We start from the raw sequence: 27333 nt of genomic DNA, 5'->3' as shown, positions 1-27333 counted from the left end.
CTCCTTGAAGCTCTCCAGGGACATCTGCAATGTTGTTCTTTCTGAAAATGTTTGACAGAGTCCTTAACTCATGATATCCACTGACTATAGGGCAGTTCTCCCTCTTTTTTTTTATCTCTCCTCTCCATGAAGACCAGGCAGGCTGGCTTCAAACTCATAGAGATCTGCAAACTCTGCCTCCTGGGTGCTGGGATTAAAGGTACGTATATGGAATCACTGTGAAGCTCTGACTGGCCTTAAACTCAATAAGCTCCCCCTGCTTCTGCTTCCTGAGTGCACCATCATGACAGATGGTAAAGATATATCCTTTAACATTTACTTGTCTAATGTATGTGTGCACATACGCTATAGCATACATGTGGAGGTCAGAGAATAACTGCAAAGAGTCAGTTCTTTATTTCTTTCCTAGATGGGGGTTCTTTGGATCAAACTTGGGCCATTAGGCTTGGTGGCAAGTGTCCTTGCCCATTGAGACACTTGACTCTTCTGGTAGTGGCAGCTAGGCAAATAAACTGTTCCTGCCTTGACTGAAGACAAGTCTCTGAAGTTGCCTTTTCATCTGAAAAGCACAGGGACTCTGAAGAACTGCATGATGAGTTAAGTGAGAGTCCTCTGCATGGCAGACAGACAGTTATTTCTTCCTGGATGCTCTTGCAGAGTCCAGGTTCTGTTCCCAACACCCACATAGTGGCTCATCTGCAACTCCAATTTCTGGGGTTAGGAACCCCTGCTTCTGATCTCTGTGGGCACCAAGAATGCACATGGTAAACATACATACATGCAAGCAAGACACACATGCACATAAAATCTTTTTTAAGAAGGCACTACTTGCTGAGCAGTGGTGGCGCACACCTTTAATCCCAGCACTCGGGAGGCAGAGGCAGGTGGATCTCTGTGAGTTCGAGACCAGCCTGGTCTACAAGAGCTAGTTCCAGGACAGCCTCCAAAGCCACAGAGAAATCCTGTCTTGAAAAACAAACAAAAAGGCGCTGTTGCCTGCTTAGTTTGATAAAGACTAGTAACTTGACTCAATTTAAGGAATGTTCTAGAAGTCAATACCCTGTATCCCTGAGGACTACCACAGTGCAAGTGCTCCCTAAAGAGTTCCAGAAGTACTAGATTGTATCCACTGCAGATAGCCACCTCCCCCATGTTTACTTTGAGCAACTTGCAGTGTCAGTGACAGTCCCCTCTGTCAGTAACAGAATCCAGAGTGGGACCCAGTTCTAACTTGCAGTGTCAGTGACGGTCCCCTCTGTCAGTAACAGACGACTCCAGAGTGGGACCCAGTTGTAGCCAGTAGGCTACAGGAAAGCCCAGAGGCCCCTCAAAAGGGCTGTCTCCCTTTGGAGTAGAATCGGGGCAGTTGCTGGCATCGCCACCCCAGTGTGACCCTTGGAGCTACTGCCTTGGCCCCAATCTAAGAGTGAAACCAGCATGAAGGATGGCAAATAGGACAAGGTCCCAGTCCTTGAAGACATCAGTGAGCTGATAAACTAAACAACCCAAGCCTGTCTCCCCTCAGCAGACTCATGTAAGGGAAAGGCTACTGTGTGAATCAGTCAGGCCTGTGAGATGCCTCCAAAAGCTTTGTCACCCAGTCAGTCTCTTGGAAGGCTGGAGGTGTGTGTGGAGAAGGGACACACTAAATCAGAGGTTCTCAACCTTCCTAATGCTGCCACCCTTTAGTTCCTTATGCTGTGCTGACCCCCAACCATAACATTATTCTCATTGTTACTTCATAATCATAATTTTGCAGTCATGAATCATAATGTAAATATCTGTTTTCCAAGAGTCTTAGGTGACCCCTGTGAAAGGGTCATTCGACCCCCTAAGAGGTCATGAACCACAGGTTAAGAAACACTGCTCTCAAGGGACAGTGTCTTCCCACTAAGGAATCCCCGGTTTCTCCTTAGGAGCAGGAAATTCACCACCACCACCCCACACCTTACACACCCCACAGCTCACCACAACCCCACACCTTACACACCCCACAGCTCACCACCATCCCACACCTTACACACCCCACAGACCACCACAACCCCACACCAAACACACCCCACAGCTCACCACCACCCCACACCTCACACACCCCACAGCTCACCACCACCCCACACCTCACACACCCCACAGCTCACCACCATCCCACACCTCACACACCCCACAGCTCACCACCATCCCACACCTCACACACCCCACAGCTCACCACCATCCCACACCTTACACACCCCACAGCTCACCACCACCCCACACCTTACACACCCCACAGCTCACCACCACCCCACACCTCACACACCCCACAGCTCACCACCACCCCACACCTCACACACCCCACAGCTCACCACCATCCCACACCTCACACACCCCACAGCTCACCACCATCCCACACCTCACACACCCCACAGCTCACCACCATCCCACACCTCACACACCCCACAGCTCACCACAACCCCACACCAAACACACCCCACAGCTCACCACCACCCCACACCTTACACACCCCACAGCTCACCACCATCCCACACCTTACACACCCCACAGCTCACCACCATCCCACACCTCACACACCCCACAGCTCACCACCACCCCACACCTCACACACCCCACAGCTCACCACCATCCCACACCTCACACACCCCACAGCTCACCACCATCCCACACCTCACACACCCCACAGCTCACCACCATCCCACACCTCACACACCCCACAGCTCACCACCATCCCACACCTCACACACCCCACAGCTCACCACAACCCCACACCTTACACACCCCACAGCTCACCACAACCCCACACCAAACACACCCCACAGCTCACCACCATCCCACACCTTACACACCCCACAGCTCACCACCATCCCACACCTTACACACCCCACAGCTCACCACCATCCCACACCTCACACACCCCACAGCTCACCACCATCCCACACCTCACACACCCCACAGCTCACCACCATCCCACACCTCACACACCCCACAGCTCACCACCATCCCACACCTTACACACCCCACAGCTCACCACAACCCCACACCTTACACACCCCACAGCTCACCACAACCCCACACCAAACACACCCCACAGCTCACCACCACCCCACACCTTACACACCCCACAGCTCACCACCATCCCACACCTTACACACCCCACAGCTCACCACAACCCCACACCTTACACACCCCACAGACCACCACCCCACACCTCACACACCCCACAGCTCACCACCACCCCACACCTCACACACCCCACAGCTCACCACCACCCCACACCTCACACACCCCACAGCTCACCACCATCCCACACCTTACACACCCCACAGCTCACCACCACCCCACACCTCACACACCCCACAGCTCACCACCACCCCACACCTCACACACCCCACAGCTCACCACCATCCCACACCTCACACACCCCACAGCTCACCACCATCCCACACCTTACACACCCCACAGCTCACCACCACCCCACACCTCACACACCCCACAGCTCACCACCATCCCACACCTTACACACCCCACAGCTCACCACCATCCCACACCTTACACACCCCACAGCTCACCACCACCCCACACCTTACACACCCCACAGCTCACCACAACCCCACACCTTACACACCCCACAGCTCACCACCACCCCACAGCTCACCACCACCTTCTCAAGGCTCCCATATCCCATACCTTCCCACAACTAGCCCATGGCTCCCACACCTCATGGCCCCACCATACCCCAAGGCTCCTACACCCCACAGTTCCACACCATCACCCCACCCCTGAGTCAGCTCCGGTGGGGCCGTGGCTGGGGAGTCAACATTCAGACTCCAATCAATAGTTCTGCGGCTGAGCAAGGGGCAAGCTGACATGGTACTTCCTTGAGTTTTTGTGCTGAAATAGTATCCCTGAAGGAAAATATCAAAGTCCCCTGGGCTATAATCAAGGCAGTTGCTGATTATGAGCAATTGCCATAGTTTAAGGGCAGGTTTTTTCAGACTGAAAGTAACTTGTCCAAAGTTTTATTTCTAGGCCAAATGAATAGACACCCAAAATGAGGTGATAAAATCTGGGCTCAGTCTGCTCTTCATACCAGAGCAGAAGCCCCTACTCACTCTGGCCTTTCTTGTGCTTTGGAACCTATAAGCTCACAGTCATCTCTACAGGAGGAGTTGGGAATGGGCCCAAGGGCATTTATTGCTCCAGTCCCCAGGCTGTTTGGAGTGTTCCTATCCCTAAAGAGATTTAAGCCCTGAAGTACCTTCAGTGGTTCCATGCCTTGTCTATGGTCCTCTTGCTAAGGTGACCTATTTTCCTTCTGCCCACCTGGAAGCCCCTGCATGTAAAACAACTGATTTCCCAACTGTGCCAAGCCTGATTTATTCCAGGTGAGGGGAGATGGCAGTGAAGAAGTTCCTGAGCCATCCAGGGAAGCAGCTGTTTAACAATGTGCTATAGTAGCCAGAGCTGTGGTGGCACACTCTTAATCCCAGCACTCAGGAAGCAGAGGCAGTCAGAGTTTTGTGAGTTTGAGGCTGGCCTGGTCTACAGAGTTCCAGAACGGCCAGGGCTGTTATACAGAGAAACCCTGTCTCAATTTCTTTTCTAAAAAAAAAAAAAAAAAAGCAGAAGAGCTGGGCAGTGGTGGCACACGACTTTAATCCCAGCACTGGAGAGGCAGAGGCAGGAGGATCTCTGTGAGTTCGAGGCTAGCCTGGTCTTCAAAGAGTTCTAGGACAGTCTCCAAACCTACAGAGAAACCCTGTCTTAAAATAAATAAATAAATAAATAAATAAATAAATAAATAAAAATAAAAATAAATGCAGAAGAGCCTCAGGCAGTATAGACCTCCAAACAAGACCCTGGCCAGTGGAAGGGGAGTACTACTTGGTGACTTCCAGAAAAGTTTCACTGAAGAGGTGAAATGCTTTTTCAAATGTTCCAGGAAACCTGAGTGCAGCAATAAACCGGCCATACAGATTCCTGGAGAAGGCTCCAAGCAGAGGAAACAAGAAACAAGATTATGGCCAAGGGTCTTGTGGGCTGTGCAGAGCCAGCTTGCTTTTGTCATGTAAGATCGGAGCCCCAGGAGGGTTTGAAACAGAAGGCCATGGGCTGAGTCGTGTATAGAGAGCCACTCTCACTACTGTAACCATGTAAACTCCCAGGACACAGAAGTTATTCTCTAAGTGCTGGTGGGCATTGGATCCTTGAGCTGGGGGCAGGGACCTGAACAGAGAGGGTATTAAAATGTGTGGGTAGCTGGGCGGTGGTGGCGCATGCTTTTAATCCCAGCACTCGGGAGGCAGAGGCAGGTGGATCTCTGTGAGTTTGAGACCAGCCTGGTCTATAAGAGCTAGTTCCAGGACAGCCTCCAAAGCCACAGAGAAACCCTGTCTTCAAAAACCAAAAAAAAAAAAAAAAAAAAAATGTGTGGGTAAACAAACATGCCAGAAGCAAGAGTTCCTTCTGTGGGCAAGTCTCGTGCTCCACAAGGGCGGGGCACATGGCTGAGCAATGAGGAGGAAGCCTGGCACAGACTGTGCAATAGGTAAAGCACCTGTTTCACTTCAGTGCCACTGCCTGGGAGCTGGGGGCACAAGGCTGCTAAGCCCAAAATTAGGCAGGAGCCAGAGAGTGCCTGACAACCACAGGCACAAATCGGGCAAACCCTATGGCGTGCCAGTCCCTACAATGCTTCCCTGACTCCCCTGAAAATGGCAAGGACACATACATTTAGGGCATAAATGGGAAACCCAGATGGTAGCAGCCAGCCAGGTGCTGGTGCCAATGTTTATGTCATACTTGAGAGGTGGCAGGATTGCTGTAGGAACCATGGAGGCTTCCGAGAAGAGCTACAGCCTGGTGGGGCAGATAAGGCCAACTGAAAATACTGGGGGGGCACTGTCCTCTCCTTGCTTGCTGGCTGCCCTGCAAGCCACACCTCCTCCGAGCACAACTGCCCCTCCTCCCTGCTATCCACAGAATAAAGCTTCGGCCTGGCATTCCATCAGTCCTGCACATTTCCAGCAGGCAGTTGTGCTCAACACACTGCATTTTCATACATCAGTGTCTGTATACTTGGGCTATTTGCCCTGCCAGAAAGTCCCTTCTCCAGACTCACATTTTCTTTGTATTTATTTGCATTGCTGGAATGGAAGCAGCGCCTCACACAAGCTAGGTTACTAAGCGCTCTCACTGAGCTACATCCCCAGCCAGAGCTCTGCTTCTTAAACTTTTGCCTACTCCTAGAAGGCCAGACATAGTGGTACACACCCTTTAATCCCAGTATTTGGGAGGCAGAGGCCAGTCTGGTCTATATTAACCAGTTCCAGGCAAGCCAGGGCTACATAATAAGACATTGCCATCTCCAGAATCCCTATACCAAAGAAGTCTTCCACCTCCCATCACCTTCAGCCGGCGTGAACTGTTGGCCATGCTGGACTAAAGTGAGTTTTCTCCTTGAGGTGAGCATTATGTGCCAGTGTGGCTTCTTCTCCTTGTGATTTCTAGGAGTGACTTTTTTCACTTGCATGTGTTCCAGTGGGATGACAAACTATAGTCACCCCTCATCACCCCGCCCCTCTCCACCCAACTGCAGGTCTTTGGGCAGGAGCCATGCCTTGTTCTTTATCTTGTCAGAACCTCACACAGCACTCCAGCACACTCGGATAAGGTCACTCATTCATGCTGATAATGGGGGGTGTTGGACAGTGAACCATGTGAGCAAAAGAGCAGTCAGATGGGTCTGTTATCCCATTCATGGGAGGGAGGGAAGAGGGAGCACGGGGAACACGTCACTATAGAGTTACGTGTAATAAAGAGAACAGCCCCAAGGTGACTGCAGCAAAGGCTTTCAAAGAGAGGGTATTTGAGACTTGAATAAATTGAAGGAACTAGGAAGCCAGGCCGTAGAGGTGCACGCCTTTATTCCCAGCACTTGGAAGGCAGAGGCAGGTGGATCTCCAGATCCCCTGATCTCCAGAGTGAGTTCCAGGACAGCCTCCAAAAGCTACACAGAGAAGCCATCTTTAAAAAAAAAAAAAAATTGAAGGAACTAGACCTGTATCTGAAGAAAAATTCCAGAAAGAGGGAAAAGTAAGTGCAAAAATCCTGAAGCTGGAGGATGTCTGAAGTTTCTCAGGAGTGACAAGGGTTTGTGTGTGTTTTTGTGTGTGTGTGTGTTGTGTACGCGCACGCGCTCGAGAGCGTGTGTGTGTGTGTGTGTGTGTGTGTGTGTGTGTGTGTTGTGTACGCGCGCGCGCTCGAGAGCGTGTGTGTGTGTGTGTGTGTGTGTGTGTGTGTGTGTGTGTGTGTGTCAGGGGGTTGACAAAGGCAGGGCTTGGGCAGCTGTGATAAAGATTGGGAGGTTCATGTGTTTGCCTGTTTGTGAATAGAGTCTTTTAGAAGAGAGAATAACATGGTCTAATTCCCCCAGATCAAAAGGTTTTTATTCCTTATCATCGTTGTTGGAGATAAAGTGCTACAAACTCTTTTCTGACTACACAAAGTCACCTGGGAACATCTTGCCATTTGGAAACAAAGATGTCAGAGTTGCAATATGGCCTGCGGGGGGCCCAGAAGCATCAAGACCAGTTCCAGGGTTCCTTTGGGGGTTGTTCTCAAAGAACATAGTAATTAATTATGCCCAGCATTAAGTCCTGCAAAATCACCAGATTCAAACTCTGTTTGTAAGATGAAATTATAGCACCAGACCACAACTTGATAATAGCTGTGAATAGTCACAAATGTCCAAGTAGCACAGAGCAGTTACAGTGGCCATCTTATAAATGTCCTCAGCGGGACACAAGCCGGCCTGAACAGCTTCACTTTCCCAGTAAGAGCAGAGAAGGAGATGCATGGGTCTTACTCAAAAGGTACAAAATGGAAAACACATTAACGTTCTGCCTAGACAAGCTCATAACTGGACCAGAAGACAGCCAAAAAGTGACAGTATTATTTCTCTTCTAATTTACAAAATATATTGGTGAATCAAGAAAAAAAGCCAGCCAACAAGCAAGTGTTCTCCATCCCCATTATTTTATGTCTCCAGGTCCTAGGGAGCAGAAAGTAAGGCCTTTCATGAGATAGAGACAACCTGGAGGGGACTTGGCAGGGCAGGGCAGTTTAGCCTTTATCTATAAACCCACAAGGGGTGGGGGGTAGAGGAGGAGGAAGGGAGACCAAAGTTTCTTTAAAAGAACACAGTGTAAACTGAAGTGATTAGCTGTCCCTGTCCTGTACACTCTGACTATTCTAAGCCTTGCAAGGAGCAAGGGGGCACAGAGCACTGGCAGCTCATAGATGAGGGCAAGGGGGCACAGAGCAGTTCACAAGACAGAGTCTCCCTCTCTGGAGACAAGAATTCAAGAAAGTAGCTCCTTAGCTGCTTGGAAAAAATGATTCTTCAGTCACTCATTTCAGAGTTGTCCCATTAAAAACTGTGTGAGAGCTATGTCAGTGTAAACAGGCCACATGGCCAGAAGGCCCCTCTCCAGCACCCACAACCTGGCAGCTTAAAAACAGGTGGGTGGAGGAGAAGCTGACAAAGGGTCTGACTTCTGTATAGATCTGGAAATGATGCTTCTGGAAGGACTCCCATTCTTGCTCCTACCTTGAGCACATGCCCAGGTATGCCAGCCTGGTGCTATCTCTGGAATGAGCAGCTCTCACTACACTGACAAGTGGCCCTTACAGACCTGAGAGCAGGCAACAGGGATGATGGTAGGTTGGGCAAAACTTCTCAAAAAGGCTATGGCCAGGCATGGGTGAGGCACAGCATGGCTCTTCACAAGCCAACAGCAGTCTCTGAGAGGAGCACATAGGTTAAGAACAGTATGATCACAAACAATGCACTGGCCACTGCTTCAGACCGTAGGCCTCACCCATGTGTCATCATTTGGCTGCCCAGGTTGCAGATGCCCAACAGTCCAGTGGGTACGATTGGCTCTCTGATCCTGGGCCATGGTATATCCAAGTCTGGTTGACCGCCAGGACCAAATGTACCCACTTCATCTTAGGCGATGACCCTCAGCTTGGGACAATCAGCACAAGTGTGAAGGTCAGTATATTGTACCTTTGAAGCACTAGGCTCAAATAGGCACTTGTCCTCGTGTCCCCTGCAGTTATGTAATGGTGTCGAGTGAGTTGGAAGGGCCATGCTTTACAGGTAGATCCAGGGCATACATACGACAGCAGTACAAGTCACAGAACAGCATGAAGGTCACAACTTTGGCCCTGAGTCCACCAACCATGCTGAAGAGTCAGAATTCACAGCAGACTGCAGAGCTCTGGCTGAAACATAGGTAGGTTTACCGGCAGAGGAGTCCTGTGTAGGCACCATGTATTTGAGCAGGATTTAGCCAGACTGGAACCCTAGGCGGAGCCTCTGGCCTTGCAAAGCCTGGTCTAGCTCTGCAGGGCCTTTACCCCAGTAAGTACTATTGTAAAGGGTTGGGCCACAGGTCATCTTTAATGATCTGGGCCACCCTGTCAGCTTCTGGGAGGCTATGCTGTGAAAACCAGCTGAAGAAGCTTCGCACATGTCCCGATTCCTGTGCACCAAGGCCGGGGATTCCTGGCCTCGGTGCCAGCGGATGCGAGTAGTGATGGACACCACCTGGCCTGAGGATCTGCACTCATACTCCTTTACTATCATATCATTTCGGAAGTAAGGGTTGCTGCCAAACAGGAACTTGAATTTTCAACCTGTTCTGGTGTGTCTGAGCTCCCTCGCCTCTAAATTCATCAGGTAGCCAAGCATGTCTTCATCCCTAGGGCTGATCATGGCTGACATCTGTGGATGGTTCAAGAAGGCAGTGACCAAAAAGCCAGGCATGTTTTGGAAGATGAAGCTTCTGCGGGCTAGGTGCAACCGGTGCATTTTCCCAAATCCGCGCCCCAGCTGTTGGAAGGCCGGGTTACCCTGGGCACTCATGGTCTCTAGCTCTCACTGGATGGCCTCCAGCGGGGTCGACGATGAGGGTCCCTAGGTCCAAAGGCCTCAGGCTCACCTGGGCCTCCGAGATCACCTCCAGCTTCTTCCCCACCTCCACCGGTTCCTTCGCAGCTACAGGGCCCTCCTCAGTCGTCACTTCCTCGGCCTTCCCTCCGGTCCCTACCTGAGTCTCCCAGCCCTGCATACAGCCCTCCGGGTTCAGGACGCTGGTGGTGGGGGGCCTCTCCAGTGTTTTCTGGGACAGGCGGTGCGGTCCCAGGGCGGGCTGCGGGGTCAGAGGACCCGTGTGCCCCAGTTCCGGGGACGCTTCAGGCCGAGGCCAGGAGCACATCCTGCTCTTGCCTGGGTGGTAGGTGCACGGTAGGCTCCAGAATCTCGCCGGCCATCTCCTGCTGAGTCTCTGGATGTAGAGCACCCGCAGGACACAAGCGGCGGCAGGCGGGGTCTCTTCTCTGGGGCGAGCTCCGCCCCTTGCACCCCTTTGCCGGATGTGACTTGATAGGGTCCCTCCACTGGAGGGGACAGGGAAGACCACCCGAGCCAAACAGAACTGGTTCCAGGTTAGTTGGGCAGGTGAAGAAAAAAATGCAGGGCTGGTGTGGACTAGGCAAAAGGGCAACTGGAGCAGGCATCAGGGGGACAGGCCCAATCCTCGACATGGTTATAACCTTCCATCACGCATGGAGGGCCATTTCCCTTGTCCGGCTCTTTGCAGCTAAGACACTTGCAGCCTTGCACAGGATATATTATTCTGGCACAGGCAGAGGGCTGACCAGATTCAAACTGGGAACTAAAGATAAGCATAATTGTCGGGCAATCAAGCTGCTGGAAAGGGAGGCACTAGAAGGATCAGAGGCCAGAAAAGATCTTAAATTGCTGCAAACCAGGAAGCAATCTTCACTATCCTGGTTCCCTCAGGAGCTGGATCCTCCTGGCTATTGTTGGTTGAAATCAGGTGGACCTGTTTCACATGGCTCAAGCTCAAGGCTGCCCCTTGCGTGGTACCAGCCATTTTATAGACGCATTTTAAAGAATACATAAATGTTGGGCAGTGGTGGCCCCCACCTTTTATCCCATTTGGGAGGCAGAGGCAGGTAAATCTCCTGAGTTTGAGGCTAGCCTGGTCCAGGACAGCCAGGGCTACAGAGAAACCCTGTCCCAAAAATGCAAGGAGGCCGGGGTGGGGGGATGGGGGAGTCCTACTAGGTACAAATCGAGGTCTTGATCCAAAACAAAAAAGGGCCAAAGAAGGGGTTACACAGCACTCAGGAGACAGAGGCAGTAGGATCTGAGTTTGAGGCCACACTGCTCTACATTCTGAGTTCCAGGCCAGTTGGGGCTACAAAGACTGTGATAGCTATTCTTGGTCATCAACTTGAAATACCTGGGAAAAGAGACCCTCAATTGAGGAACCCCCTCCATCACACTGGCCTGTGGGCATATCTATCGAATACTTTCTTGATTACTAATCAATGTGAATGACACAGCCCATTGTGAATGGTGCCATCTCTGATCAGGTGGGCCTGGGCTGTGTAAGGAAGGTAGCTGAACACTGTGGGGAGGAGGAAGCCTGAAGTGAATGTGTGTGACTCATAAAGATCAATGCCTCAGACCCACAGGAATTGGCAAAGCCTTCCTCTGGTCCTATGTGGGAATGCTGACAAGGTTCAGAAAGCGTCAACTGCAGCCTGAGACATGAGACTGCTCCGACAGAGACCTCCTACCAAGACTAGCTAACCCTTCCTTCTTATGCTGTACATAATAAAAGCATTGAGGTTCCAATTGCTACATAGTTGGTTTGGTTCCGTGACAGGGAACACCAGCCTAATCCCAGCTTTTCATACACGTATCTTTCTTCATTCTTATTCCTTCATCTTTCCAGACTTCCAGGAAACCCATTTCCAGGGTCAAGTCGTGCGTGGTCTCTCAGTCCCTGCCCTGCTTGAGTTCTTATTCTAACTTCCCTCAGTGAATGATAGACTGTAACCTGCATGATGAAATAAACCCTCTTTCCACAAGCTATTTTTAGTCACTGTTTTATCAAAGCAACAGAAAGCAAACTAGGCAGAGATCTGGTCATGAGAGAGAGAGAGAGAGAGAGAGAGAGAGAGAGAGAGAGAGAGAGAGAGAGATCAGTCTCAATGCAGGGCCTACACTCCATAACCCTTCAAATGTGGCTGCATTCCTGTGACCTCAGCTCCCAAACTATGGGGGTCAGTACATCTGAATGCCTTGATAGCTCTGTCTACATGTTCCCATAACTTCCTCCAGAAAGCCTTCCACCTCGTCCTGTTGAAGGTGCCACACTCTTTCATCTGAACCTCTAGACCAGTGGTTCTCAACCTTCCTAATGCTGCAACCCTTTAATACACTTCGTGTTGTGGTGACTCCAACCATAAAATTATTTGTTGCAACTTCGTAACTGTAGTTTTGCTACTGTATGAATTGTAATGTAAATATCTGCTATAGAGGATATCTGATATGGGACCCCTGTGAAAGGGTTTTTCAACGCACAGGTTGAGAACCACGGAACTGCTGCCCTTGACCTCTCCTAGATTGAATCCCTTGGGGTCCTAGCTGGGGTTCTGATCCACTGGATACTTGTCAAGAGAGAGCCTAAAATAAAGGATCAGCCCTCTGCCTTTGTGTACCAAACACCTACACATTGACTCTTCCTGCCCCATAGCCTCTTGGGCTAGACTCCAAGCAACTGCTTGGCTTTGGACAATGGCTCTAATCTCCTAGATGGGAGGATATCAGTGCAAGGAGTGAGTCTTGGATGGTATGACAATCTGTTAAGAGACAGGCCAAATGCCGGGAGGTGGTGGTGCAGGCCTTTAATCCCAGCACTCGGGAGGCAGAGGCAGCCGGATCTCTGTGAGTTCGAGACCACCCTGGTCTGCAAGAGCTAGTTCCAGAACAGCCTCCAATACCACAGAGAAACTGTCTCAAAACAAAACAACAACAAAAAAGAGACAGGGCAAGCAATAGTATCAGGTGAGCCCACAGCAGCCTGGAAGCACTATCGAAATAGTGTTTGAGCACAGTTGTGTAAGGCTGGGTCCTAGCTGTCAAAATGTGTGCACGTTGGGGAGCCTAAAAAGGGTTCTCTTCATGTCAGAACTTCATGAAGACATCTAGAATCACCATCTACTCCAGGATACCAAAGGTGGCCTTTGTTGGGCCAGAGGACAATCACAACTGCACAGGAGAGGGCAGAGAATTAGGAATGCTGAGATTGAAAACGTTTGAGCCTCTGCATCAAAATAAATGTGAAGATTGAACTACTTCTGACATTTTCAGTTACCTCAAAGTTTAAAGCCCATTTGATCTGGGTTTCCTGACCCTCACATCCAATATTAGTTGATACAATGAAGCCGCTTACCTCAAAGACATTGAGTTAAGACTCACTGTTTGCCCTACCCTCATCAGCATCACCGTGGATGGATGCTAAAGATGCCTGCAGATTCCCATGCTTCACAATTTCAGGCTCATTCCAACCCTTCCCCAATAAACAGGTTCGAAACCTCAAAGCACATCATTCAGAAGTTTTTAATAAACAACTTCATTATAAAAACATTTTTTTGAAAATTAATTCTGTAAAACATTGAAAAATCTACTTTAACAAAGATATGCCCTGTGCATTTTCTAATGGCACTTATATTTTACAATTAAAAACCTTGTTTTATATAAAGCCAAAAATACTCCAAGAGGTTATTCACTGTGTTTACAAAGTGCTAGAAGGTTTTTGTCTTGTAATTTTCTTTCTTTAAATAATCTGGCATTAAGAAAGTGTGGCTCCAAAGCTTCAACCAACTGGGAGTGAGAGAAGGGTGTGAAGCAGTGGTCAGGATTCTAGTGCCAGACATGCAGAGGCTGCGCATGTGAGAACTTCAGGCAACACCTGAAGCAAGTTGACAGGAACAACTCCACACAGTCCGAGATCACACAGTGAGCACCCTTTCCACACCAGACCCCATTCTCCAGTGGTCAAAGTCACAGCCACTTCCTTCCACAGCAGGTTCAGAGCTCCAGGAGAGGCCAGGGTGAGGTCCCAGAGAAATCTGGACTTTTCTGGCCAACACCTGCCTAAGGCAAAGTTTCTTATTACATAAATATCCTTGTTAAAAAGCAAAATATTGATCCTGTATAATACAACCTGTTTTTTTTTTTTGTTTTTTTTTTTTTTTAAATCATGGAGAAGGGGTGGGGAAAATAGCTACCAAATAGGGAAGGGGAAACTTAAAGGCTACTAAGGGAGGTTTAGGGAGATATCTATGAACAAAAAGCAATCACACCTGCTTCCCCAGATTTGCATTAACAAAACACCATGTAAAGTCGGGCAGAGATGCACTGGTGCACCCTTCCCTGCCTCTCACCTGTTTAAGATGGTGCTAGGATCCTCTGAGCCGACCCCTGGGCATGCTAGTCCCTGGCCCCAGGACAGGCCTCACCTCTGACAAGCTGCTGTGCAGGCTGAGGGGTGTTTGTCCCCTGAGCAGTCAGTACACTGCTGACAGGCTAGAGTACATGGCAAGGAAAAGGGACATCATTCTTTTCTGGTCCCTGACTGGTCTGTGCCACATGCCACAGCTCCTGTCCTGGGCAGATGCCCCTCTGGCCCTCTTGGCCTCATAAGGGGTACATAAATGAGTTTGGGCACCAAGTACAGGATAAATCATTCTTATCCTTTTAAACAACTGGCCATAAAGGCTCTTTTGGGTGGTGGTTGGGGAAAGGTTTAAGTAACTGCAGGGTGGTTTGTGGTCCAAAAAAGCAAAGGCAGATAACCAGCAAAGTTCACAGTGAGTAACAGGAAAATTCCTTAGAATGAAGAGACTGAGAAAAGTTGAGAAACAGAAAAGATGGGTGAGAAAAGATCAGAAGTGGGAACAAGGCCCCAGTGACAAGATTAACAATAGTGCTCTGCTGTCCTATGAGCACCAAGGGAGGGACAAGCTCAGGAGGACAGGTTTCCTCAAACAGCCCAGTGCACTATACTCTGTGGCTGGGGGCTACTGGCTTCTGAAAATGAGGTGACAGGGAGGTGGCAGGCAAAGGGAAAAGGGGGCCTGGGTCTAGCGAAGACCAAACACAAGGACAATGGCAGCAGAGAGTTCCACTTGGATTCTCACATGCCATTTCCTGTAATACAAGTCCCAACAACATGCATAGCATGCAGGAGATGGTTGCGTACCAAGGTAGACGCTTTTAAAAATAAACCTTAATTAGTCCCTGGGACTCACTGAAACTAATCTTTAGAAGCAAATCACCTAGTCTGATTCCAGTCCTGTCAGACATATTTATATCCAGTTTTTTTTTTTTTTTTAAAGGTATTCCAAGCTACCTTTCTTAAATCAAAACATCTTATTCACTCCACATTGTTTCCAAACAAGGGCCAGGGAGTTAAATCTGAAGGCTTTCACCTCAAACAAGGAGTACTGGCCTGGGCTGAAGCAGGAGTCCAGGTCTTGGGCCTGCACAGTTCCCAATGATAAACTGAAGTGAATCCAGACAGAAGGGAGGTGACAGGGAGGCAGGGAAGAACTGGTGGGAGACTGAGGCAGTTCCTAGGTAGTCTGTCCTGAAACCCTAGTGGAGAAGCCAGCAAAAGACACCACTGACAGAAGTGCCTAAGCTGCTGGCTACATCTGTAGGAGTTAACAGTAAAGAGGTAGAAGTGTGTTTCTGAATCAGAGAGGTGTCTCAAAAGGTTCCACAGTGGTGGTCCCTGAGCTGCCTCCCTTCCATGCATGGGAAAAGCCCATACAGAACCGAGATGAAATGGGATTAGGGATACGGCTGCTTCTGGGCAAGGGCCCTGTCTGTGGCAGGGGCCCCAAGTTAGCAAAACTAACTTCTTGCAAGAAACATTGCTAGATACTGAGGGGACCATGACAGGTGGAAGGTCCTCAACAGAGAGCAAAGAAGACAATGCACAGTGCCCAGAGTCCACGGGGACTGCAAAGCAGGAAAGGGAGAAGGGACACTGTAGGTAAGAACATTTTGGTATGAGAGGCAACAATGATTTGATAGATTAGGACTCAACTATCTGCGTAATCCTAACTTTCTAGAAACTCTTCTGACAGTTCCATTATGTCCTGGAAAAAGGTCAAGCAGGAGAGAAGCAAACAAAGGGCGCATTCCCTCTTCTCTGCTATCCAGCCCAGAGCCCAGAACCCCTCCTTCCAAGACAAATAACAGCTCATGATGTCCAGGGTAGGGCTAGGGATTGGGGAAATGGTGGATATGGGATGCCTTTCATTTCTTCCCCTCTCCAGTTCAGGAGGACGAAGGTGTCATGATGTACTTGGAGAAAAACCAAATTGCAGACCTGTGAGAAAGCTGCTCCAATCTTCTTGCCCATCTCCTGAGGACACTGCCATGGAAGGCAGGAAGAGAAGCAGTCATGGAAGATGGCAGAAACTGAAGCAGTCCAAAGTCAGTTTATTTCCCCACGGGGGAAAAATATGACCTCAAGTGAAGAGAAGTCAGCAAGACCCGACTCCGCCTTGTAAACAGGGCTCCAGTTAACACCAGGTACCGAGTGGTTCAGGCTGGTGGCAACTGAAATGGACTGGTGGGAATGGATTCACGGTGTGTAAACAGTGTTCACTGCAATTACTCTAAGGCTAACAGTGTGGCGAGGGAGGTGAAATGGTGTGTTTGAGGAGAATGTGTAAACGGTACCGTTGCTGGACAACACTGACTGAAATGGAGCTGCTAGGAGTAGGGATGGGATTGCTGAGAATAGAGGCCCTCTTTCCTGCCTGGTAGCTGGAAGCAGGTAATAGTCAAGAGACCTTCCACAGCAGGGACTCAACAACCAACTGCTAGAGGGTCTGCAGGTTGGGACCAGAAGGCGGGCTTCTTAAGCTATTTCTCTCGAGGTCATACAAGGTGAAACCCTCTGTCTCCAAGAGGCTTCCCCTTCTCCAGACTGAAGGTGGTTCTGATGCTGTGGAGAGGCAGAGGGCTAAAAATAGCTCCGAGTTCAGACAAAAATAAAAGTAAAAATACCTGAAAGTCCTATGATAGACTGTTCACGGGGCTGGGTTCAAGGATCCCTCTAGATTGATCCCAGAGCCTGAACCCCCAAACCAAGTGCTCCATATAGACACTGGAATTTTCTTTTTGAACCCAGCTCTGAAAGCTCAGCTGCCTTCATGGGGGAGGTGGACGGGGTAGGTACTTAGGTTCCCTTGCAGAACCAAAAGACTGAGTGGGGGACCTCCGTGGGGGCTACTGGAATGCTTGGTGGAAACGAGGCAGGGTGGTGGTACTCAGGCCAGAGGTGAAGACAGGAGGCAAGGAGTGCAGAGGCCCAAAGTTCAGGGGTCCCCCAGCTCCAGGGGAATCTTGAGGCTGAGCTTGCAGAGTGGTGAGCAGAGGCTGTGCCTCAGCTTGGGAATACCCCATTACCAAGCCTCCTGTGGCCCCTGGCGGGTTACATGGGGGTAGGTTGAGTGGAAGAAAGCCCAGTAAGTGAGAGAAGTCCACATTAGCAGCGCAGAGGGCCTCAGAGAGGTTGGCGGGACTCTTGGTGAGCAGGGCTTCATCTAGGAGGGCTGCAGCTGCCGCCGGCTGAGGTGAGGCGGGCTGGGGTTCAGCCGATGAGAGAGACAGGCTTCCAGGAAGCTCCGCCAGAAAAGTATCCACCTCCACTTTGGGCAGTTTGTCAGGCAAGTATGAGGTAGATCCAAGCTGGTATTTTGGAGGGAGCTGAGCTGAGGAGGAGATAGGAGAAGATTCCAGAGGGTAACTCATACCCATGGGCAGTGTGTTGTGCACCAGGGAGTGTGGCACGCCTGCGCTGGGCATGGTAGGGATATGGGCACCATACATACCCATGGGCAACATGCCAGGGAAGGCCTTGGCCCCCATCACGTCCCGAGAGGCCATGCAGAGCACAGGGCTCAGCTCTTCCTTTACACTGACTGTGGAGCTGCAGCTGAGTAAGCCTAACATATCCACAGGCTCTGTCTTGATCTTGAGCAGCTCCTGTGAGTGGCTCTTCTTGACATGGCGTGTCAGGTGATCCTTGCGGCCAAACCTCTGGGCACAGTACTGGCACAGGAAGTCTTTACGACCAGTATGCACCACTAGGTGCCGTCGAACATCCTTCCGAGTATAGAACCGCCGGTCACAGTGGTCACAGGGGTGCTTCTTTTCTTTGGCACCTCCTGCTACCCGGCGTGAGTGAGCCTTCAGGTGCTCCAATAGGGCCTGGGTACTCTCAAAGGTCTGCAGGCACACCTTGCAGCTGAGATCACCACTGCTGGCAGCATGCATGGCCAGGTGGCGACGGTATCCCAGCTTTGTATTGTAATTCTTACCACATTCAGAGCAGTGGAGGGCCTCCTTGTTGGGGTCATGGGTCTGCAAGTGGTTCCGCAGATGGTCCTTTCGGTGAAACATCTTGTCACAGTACATGCACTGGTGGGGTTTCTGGGCCGAATGAGTGGCCATGTGCCTGCAGGTAGGGATGGAAGATGGGGGTAAAGCTGAAAGAGGGAAGTTCAAAAGGGCTAACTAGACAACCAGATGTCTATGAACAGGAAACTACATATAAAAACTTTAATAAAGCAATGCAACAGAATACTGTATCAGCCAGGCGTTGATGGCACACGCCTTTAGTCCCAGCACTCGGGAGGCAAAGGCAGGTCATCTCTGTGACATCAAAGCCAGCCTGGTCCACAAAGCAAGTTCCAGGACAGGCTCCAAAGCAATACAGAGAAACCCTGTCTTGAAAAACCAAAACCAAACCAAACCAAACCAAACCAAAAATCCCAAACAAACAGAATACTATATCATACAAAATCATATATGTATTGCCATTCTTGGCAACATTAGTTTTAGTACAAAAAAAAAATCATGAACAATCTGAATTTACTAATAGGGACCTGGTTATACAATTGCTAAGTCTGTAGTATAACTCTAGTATTTAAAAAGTGAGCTTTATATGTACCTTCAAGGAATAAGCATCTTAGAGACATTAAGAGGAAAAAGTGTTGGGTGAGGGGGGAGCAGTGGTGCACGCCTTTAATCCTAGCACTTGGGAGGCAGAGGCAGGTGGATCTCTGAGTTTGAGGCCAGCCTGGTCTACAGAGTGAGTTCCAGAGTTCCAGGATAGTCAAGGCTACATAGAGAGAAATCCTGTCTCAAAGGAAATTTAAAAAAAAAAAAAAAAAGGAAAAAGCAATAGTTCACAAGGATTGGTATTTGCTACATAAGAAATAGTGTATGTTTGTTTGTATGTACCTGCAAATAAGAACCAGACATCAATGGGAACCTGAGGGACAAAAAAGCCAAAAATTGGACAGTTTATAAATGGACTTGATGGAGAACTCCATTGTAGTAAGCCTTTTAATACCTCCTGAATTGAGTCATGTGAATGATTTCCTCCTCAAAAGTTTGCATTTTTAAATGTTATAATAAAGGGGAAAATGAAATATGTAATGTATGTAAACTTCCTGATCTGGAACAAGTTCCCAAGATATACAAGGCCAAGTCAAAAAACGAAGTTCAACAGTGCAATAACACAACCCCCTTTGAAAACCAAAAGGAGAATACACATTTGAATGTTTCAAGGATTCACAAGAAATGAATCCCACCAGCTGCCTTTGGGAGAGAAATAGCTGTGATGAGTATGAGGATGATTCGTTTTTCACTTCAGGCCCATTTGTATCATTCAACTGCTTAGTTCCTCACTGCCCCTTAGTTCACATGCTCCTGTCTAACTGGAAAACAGTTCAGAGACAAGGAACTGGATCCATAGCTCCATATATATTCAGAATCAACTCACCAAGACTTTAAGGCCTGCCATTTGCCAAGCTGTGGGTAAGGTGTCATTAATATTGTTCTCCAGTTAAGGACAGAAAGCACCAGGTAGCCCCACCCATCAGTCAGTCAGTAGCAAAGGCTGTATTTAAACACTGACCCTCCTGAGATAGCAAGCACACCATAGCTGTGTCTAGTACCCCACAACCTTTTCTATATAGAGAATCACCTTGTGTTACATGTGTGAATTCATGTTTATGGGAGCTAGTATCAACCTCCTGAAAGGATGGCACATTAGAGGCAGTGCTGAAGGACTCAGTCTGATTCCTTCATTTCACAGGTAGAAAACTAAGGCCCAAAGAAGTTCAGAAACTCACCAAAGATCACAAGTAAATTCTGTCAGGGCTCTTGCCTCTTGGACCAGGGTTTTTCTATCACTGGTACCCAGTCTACCACAAGAAAGTCCAAGAGGATGTCCCTGACTAGGGTCCCCTAAGATATAGAAGCACAAGGGATCAACACATTCCTAACTCACACAACTGTCCTGAGGGCAATCCTAGCCTCCACATAACCCCTGATGCCTATCTTGGTTCCTTCCTACCAACTGTTTACCAGATAAGGAACTGGGGTTTTCTGTGGTCATCTCACTGTATTTACGAGCTTGTCGTCTGTCTCCACTATTGAGAAAGAATACTCAAAGTTTTTGCTTATATGTAAAAAAAACCAAAAAATAGTTAGCACCCCCATCCTTCTTGTTCATTATTCTGTCCCTAGCAATGAGTACTGTTTGGTACATAGCATGAGATTAATAAATATTAGAGAGATGAATGGCTAGATGCACCAAGTTAGCCTCCCTCATTTGATCAGGGCAAGTTTATGGTTCCTTTCCTGGAAAGGCAGGGGATCAAGTGAATACAGATGGCTCCCATCAGGTCCTTTCCCTAACAGAGCTGTTCTTATCTGCTATAACAAGGGCTTTCACATTCTCTTTCACTTTAAGTAAGGGCTTACAAATTTCAGGAAAGGAGCTGACCCACAGAGCAGCAGGGACTCTACAGAGACAGAAGTAGTCATCTGATTAGCAGGCTGAGTCAGAAGCAGCAGCACTGTGGGACCAACACTCTGTGATCCTGGCTAAGTCACGAGAGCCCCAGTGTTAGAATGGACTGATTAGACCAGAGGATCTCCTTTTCTCTCTAAACTTCTAAGACCAATTTCTAACTTCTGGCTAAGATTCTAATAATTTGCCTGATAGGAATGGAGAAAGTGCTGAAAAAAAAAATGTTAAGCCTAATTTGTTCATAGCTGCTTTCTAATGTACTCATTAGATTATACTGTCTCAATAAAAATATCACCATTTTTGATGAGGCAGGAAATTTTAAATTCTAGGCTAACTCCTGTTTCAAAACAGATAGACAAACACTAATTTTGTTTGCTTGCTGTTTTTTTTTTTTTTTTTTTTTGGTTTTTCGAGACAGGGTTTTTCTGTGGCTTTGGAGGCTGTCCTGGAACTAGCTCTTGTAGACCAGGCTGGGATCCGCCTGCCTCTGCCTCTGCCTCCTGAGTGCTGGGAATAAAGGCGTGCGCCATCAACACCCGGCTCTGCTTGCTGTTTTAGAAAAAATGTTTTTTGGTGTGGGGGTTCAATATAAGGGTTCCTTTTTGTAGCCTTGGCTATTAATGGAACTAGCTCTGGCCTGGAACTCACAGAGATCCACCTACCTCTGCCTCTCAAGTGCAGGGATTAAAGGCATGCACCACCACTGCCCAATTAAAATAATTTTTATTACATTTATTTTGTGTGTCATGTATGTGTTTAGGGGCTACAGACAGCTTGTGGAAGTCAGTTCTCTCCTTCTACCTTGTGGGTCCCAGGGACTGAACTCAGGTTGTCAGCTTGGCAGCAAGCATTCCTACCCACTAAGCCAGCTCAATGGGCCCTGGATAGTTTGTTTTGAAAGTCTCACTCTGTAGCCCAAGATGGTTTTAAACTTTTGTGATTTTTCTGCTTTAGTCTTATAAGTGCTAGAATTAATGGCATGCGCCTCCATAACTAACCACACACTATTATTACGTAGTGAGTGACTTCAAATGATTAAGAATTCAGAGTACACTTACAGGACAACTTCACCTTTTACTCTTTTGCTACCAGTAAGGTCCCACACTCAGCTGAGCCTCTGGTTCTGACCTCTGAGAAGCTGGGGGCTACAAGAGGTATGGGAATGTCACCTACCTATACAGCTTGTATTTGGAGGCAAAAGCCTTGCCACAGTGCAGCTGAGGGCAGCTATACGGTCTCTGCTCCGGATGGGGAAGGCTATGAGGCCTTAGCTTCTCCCCATTTGAGAAAGGTGTCCCCGAGATTTCACATTGGCACTTCACTTGACTCTCTGCCTCCCGGGCCCGAGGCCTGGGAACTAGTTTCCAGCCCACTTCCTCCTCCTGCTTTGCATCTTGAATCCAGGGAGGGACGCTGGTGAAAAATGTGGTCATGGCAAGGCTAATGGCAGAGGGCCATGTTATTCAGAAAGCCTCCCCATCAGTTCACATGGGCTCTCTGCTCCGTCACAGCTTCCAACGCAGCCTTCAGAAAACAGTCTCTTCACCTGAAACAGAGCACCTGGTGTTAGGAAGCCCCATTCCAAGAGCACACAGGCTCTGCTAGCAGACAACTCCCAAGCATACACCCAGCCCTCTCCTCCCACTTAGAAGTGGTGTGACTTTCAAACAAGCACTTGCTTCCCTGACCTGCTTCCTTATTTACAAAACAGACACAACCTCCAAAATCATGTTTTGGAGGTCAATGCAGCCACAAGTATAAAGCTTCCATGGGTACTGGGTGCTAACCAGTGATCATCTGGGGTTATTACTAGTACCTCTAGGTTAGAAGAGACAAGGTAGTTTGAGGAAATAAAGATCAAAACACTAAACTTGCTCTTCATTTTTACATCCTTCCCACAAAGCTTAGATACCTTTCCTCCTCTCCACCCACTTTCTATTATTCCCCTCATCAGAGGTGCTAAGGAACAATAAAATATCCAAAAGGCAACAGAGAGTAAGAACCCTTTCATAGGAAATTCATATCCAAGAGCCAAGGCCTACACCACATTTGTTCTTAGCAGAGCACTGACATTAGGTGGTTCCTTCTGGAGGAGCAACAGTAGCCTCCAAGAATTTTCCCAAAACTTTGTCCCACCCTGACCTCTATCACCTTTCTGGGTCTTTTGTTCTCCAGCTCTATCTTTACCAAAGCCACGATTTTTTGTTTTCTTTTAAACCACAAAAACCCAAAGTGCTGTGATGAGTGGTTCATCCTACAGATTCAGAGGCTACACATGCAATTCTCTACTAAGACAGACAACACTCTTGATTCGAACCTCAGTATTCTCCACCTGACGATCCTTTGAGGGAACTTGCTGTATTTCTCTCATTCCCATACACCTAACATCTAGAGAAGGAATTGCAACTTCCTTTTTGATGAGTAAATTACTCATTGAACTCAAGTTGTTTCTCAGGGGTTTAACTTTATACCCAGAAGTTCTAGTTTAAACCGGGTTTGCCACCCTCCAGAGAAAGGAGCCAAAACTTGAAATCTGACCCTTCCCTTAGTTGGTAAAGTGGTGTAGTAAAGAGAGGAAGACAAAGCAACAGTAACATGACCCCTTCCTGACACCAACTCAGAGACTATCCCAAAATTCAGTCATGAGGATTTTCCATGTAAAGAGAGCAATGATGGTGTATCTGGGGATTGGCTACAAGAATCTGGGGAGAGCTTCAACTGCACAAACTAGCTGTGGACCATGGAATGCTTGCTCAGCTAATTAGCACCTGCTGCTTACAGAGACCATTCATCCAACAGACTGGCCATGAACGAGATGATAGTATCAGCGGGTTCATGCCCCAGAGAGCTTTGCTCATCATAACATGAGCTACATCCTGTTCAGGAACCATTCCTTTTGTTGAAGAAACATTGTAATGTAATATGACAAACATTTCCCCATCACAAGTGGGGATTTGCCTAGAATCATCTGCACAAAAGTGGCAGTATTTTGGTATTAATCATGTACTGGGAAGGGCAAGGAATTGCTAAAAACTAGACTCACTAGAGCTCTCCTGGCATAGCTGGCTGTTCTCTATACACCTCAAAGGCCTCCAAATGGCTGGCTTTCATTGTTCAAATTCCCCCCCCTCCTGCGCAAGGGTGGAATTACCTGTTTATAATACCAGCGATTACTATGTACCCTGGAACTGGATAGAGGAGCTCCAAGTATGCATGTCTAGTTTAGAGAGAATTTCAAAGTCAAATTATGCTCGAATTTCATATCTAAATCATGCATCTCAGCCTTTGGAAGTTGGGAATGGCAGCTAGAAGAAAGCAAGTCACATCACTCTGGCTGATGTGAGGGGGAGTCTAGCTCTGGAAATTCCGCACAAACTCAGAAAGAGAATGGTACATCCCCACCTCCCACACGTCCACCTCATCTGTTCTGTTGAACATGCACAAACAAGACACAGCAGTTTAGCATGCTGCTACTGAAAGAGTGAGTAATGGGATTCTAGGAAACAGGCTAGCTACTCAGTTAGAACCAGAGGAGGAAGGTGGGAACCATGTGCTCAACTTGATCAGTTTTAATGAGGTTATGGCTTTAGAAGAGCCACCACCTTGATCCCACTCCCCTAGGCCTCTGAAAAAGCTCAGTAAGATCCTTATTTACAACAAGTGGCCACCAGACTGCTTGGCAGTCACAGCTGCTGGTGTTACCTAGGGACCTTTTGGAGGTCTAGTCTCACTTTCTCTGTGTCCTTTGTCTGCATACTCCTTTGATCCAGAAAAATTCCTGGGTTTGATTCATACAATCAGACCTATTCCTTCAGACTTCTTGTCAGAAGTGAAAGAATTTTGCTTCTCTTTCAAAGCTGTTCTTCTGGTCTCACACTCTAACCGTAGCTATGGAGAAGCTGACAGAACCTGTTTCCATAAAACAAACACAATCCCTCCCAGTTACTGGTATAAGTCAGTGTATTTTCAGCCCAAGATTCTTCTGGCATCTGATCTGAAGGGGGAGGCAGCACAGAAAGAACCTTGGACTTGCTATCAGAAGAGCCACCACTCACTGGCTGTGAAACCACAGGCAGGTTACTTCATTTCTCCTCAATTTCTGAAAAAGATTCATTCTCTTAACTTTAAATGTTTTCCAGAGGATGAAGTGAAAAGGTGCTGTTGAGAGTGACACGAAGTGTGAACACATCAAGCCCACGAGGGCCACACCGCCCCGCTGCTGCCATTCTTCAGCAACGCCAAGTGTAACTTTTCACTCCCTCTTAGTGTCACTTCTCATGCCTCAAAGTCAGTTTCCTTCCCTTCCCAACATCTCAGAGTTCAACCTTCCTCTTTTCCCTCACTGCTAACCCTCAGCAAGAGCCCTTCACCTTCCTCCAGCACATCTCCTGGGACAGAGTTTTCTCTGGCCTGCATGGCCACTTTATCACACCCTCTTCTATTATTAAAGCTCCATACCCAAAGTAAGAATGCTTGCTCAATACTCTGCATGGCCTTTGGAAGCTCCGGTCTATCTTCTGTAGTGCTGTGATGTAGGCTGCCCTCTGATGAAACTATAGTTTTTATGGTGTTACATCATCCCTATAGAAACTGCGTTCTTTCTCCATTATTAGCCCGTTTCCTCATCTGTAAAGCTAAAAATACTGACCTCACAGTCTGGTTGTGTGGATTATTTTAGTCAGGTATGCAAAAAGCTCAGCATCGGGTTCGGCCTGCTCAAAGGGCCCAGCAAAAGAAAGCTATTATCCTGGTCTTTGTATTGAATTTTGAATTCCCACCTTCTGCTGCCAGTCCCAATTCTCCCCATCAAATAATGCTGAGCTAGCCAGCGGTCTCTACAGCAAGGAAAGGGTTAATCTCTGAGTGTTCTTAACTAAAGAGACCCACAGAGGATTAACAGCTCCACTTCAGTGACTACCCTAAAATAGCTTTTATCCCTCCTGCCCAAGAGCTACTTGGGGATCTGAAGAACTCAATTCAACACCTGCCTAGGAGGAAACACACCCAGAAAGGTTCTTGGAGGTGGAATCTTTCCACAAAAGAACTTAAAATAGCAACTGGGAAATTATAAATAGCGTTAGAAGGGAAAACAAAGCAGGTCTTGACCTGGACAACAGAAACAAATTCAAAGGCACACTGGTTGGCTGGAAAACAGCAAGAAGGAAAGGAGGAATGGGAATAGCTGCCCATTTCCAGAGGCCAGCGCACACACACACACACACACACACACACACACAACACTCTGGAATGGTGGGAGAATTAAATTACAGGGAGGCCTGAGAGTCTCAATGACTTGCATCATTCCAAGAAACATCAAACAGGATTAACAGGGGCAGGATTTACTCTCGGGCTGCTAGTTCTTCTGTCAGTGTAGATGGGCCTCTTTGGAGTCCCTTTGATTCCCTGTTTCCTCAGATTCCTGCTGCCTCCCACCCCGGGGGTGGGGGGGGCTTGAGCAAATGGCTGCAACTCAGGCCTCATTTTCACCTACAATCCCCCCCCCCACACACACACACACACAAAACTCTGCCGCCTTTCCTTGGGAGAAGAGGGTTAGAAACCAAGGCCAGACTTATCACAGCCACAGGCTGACAGGTGAAAAAACACACAAGCCAGGAGTCAGGGTATGCTTGCAGGTGAAAGCACCAACTCCGCAGTAGCCAGGACCCTTTTCCCAGTCTGCCCCAAGGTGGACCACAGCACGGAGCTGGAGTCGTAAGAAAACAGTCTGGTCCTCGGCCCCAGATGCTAGATCACCCGTTTTGTGCTGTGGAATGTTAAATTCTCCCTGCCATTGGAAGGTGGGAATGGAGGGTGGGGAAAAAAGGTGAGAATTCAGAACAAAGTCTAGACGGGGTCTCAGAGATGGGAAGAGCAAGCATGCACGGTAAAGAATCATGAACACGTTATCTGGGTCTCTAAGAGACCACCACGAGAAAGAGGTAGGGAGATTCTAAAGGTCAAAAGAGGCTGTGGGGGGGGGGGGAAGAGAGGCTGAAGACACAAGTGAGTTCTCTCAATTTCAAGAGGGTCTAGAAATGGGGCCCTCCGGATGGAAAACTGTCTGAAGTTTCCTCAATATGGTCACTGGGGAGGCAACTACAGGTAGGACCTTAGTTGGGGTTCTTCGGACCGTTTGGAGAGAAGCCTCAAAGTAAGTTTACGAAAGTCTGGAAAACGAAAGAGCGAAGAGAGTACTATTTGGAGCAGGAAAGGGGGTTATGTGGGTCGGGGTAGGCGTGTCCGAGGGAGGGAGCAGGTGCAGCTTATCTATGCCCCCCAGACCGCGATCCCGAGGAGGGTCAGCAGCGTGTTATCTGGGTCTCCAAGGAGTCGGGGAAGGGGGGTCGACAGTGGGGGACCCTGGGGGCTGAGTCTCCAGGTCTAGGAATGGAGGGAGCCTGAAGGGCTTGTTCCGGTCCCCGGGGAACAGTCTAAGGTCCCGGGAGCGTTTTCGTCACCACGGGGCCTATCCGGGGCCCGGCTGGCGCAGAGGGGGCCCCCAGTCAGGGGTGTGGGCGACCGCGCTGGGCGGCCCGAGGTG

At 48.6% G+C, this 27333-nt stretch overlaps 1 protein-coding gene and 1 pseudogene across 1 annotated transcript; both read right to left on the bottom strand.

Moving 5' to 3' along the window:
* Positions 1-7377: 7377 nt before the first annotated feature.
* LOC113836373 lies at positions 7378-13332 on the bottom strand (annotated as a pseudogene).
* A 769-nt stretch (positions 13333-14101) lies between these two features.
* On the bottom strand, positions 14102-22422 carry Plagl2 (PLAG1 like zinc finger 2). Its single transcript, XM_027421469.2, has 2 exons — positions 21963-22422; positions 14102-18422 (listed from the first exon to the last, which is right to left on the bottom strand). Exons 1-2 carry the CDS (start codon positions 22220-22222, stop codon positions 17192-17194), a joined length of 1491 nt encoding a protein of 496 aa, XP_027277270.1. The 5' UTR covers positions 22223-22422; the 3' UTR covers positions 14102-17191.
* Positions 22423-27333: the final 4911 nt, after the last annotated feature.

Source organism: Cricetulus griseus, chromosome 6, assembly GCF_003668045.3.
Source record: "Cricetulus griseus strain 17A/GY chromosome 6, alternate assembly CriGri-PICRH-1.0, whole genome shotgun sequence".
NCBI classification, from domain to species: domain Eukaryota; kingdom Metazoa; phylum Chordata; class Mammalia; order Rodentia; family Cricetidae; genus Cricetulus; species Cricetulus griseus.
This window is presented reverse-complemented; position numbering and strand designations above follow the sequence as displayed.

Coding starts and splice junctions, on each gene's coding strand:
- Plagl2 (XM_027421469.2), bottom strand. CDS start 22,222: ATGACCACATTTTTCACCAGCGTCCCTCCCTGGATTCAAGATGCAAAG. Junction 18,423..21,962: donor TCCAAATACAAGCTGTATAG/GTAGGTGACATT, acceptor CCCTACCTGCAG/GCACATGGCCACTCATTCGG.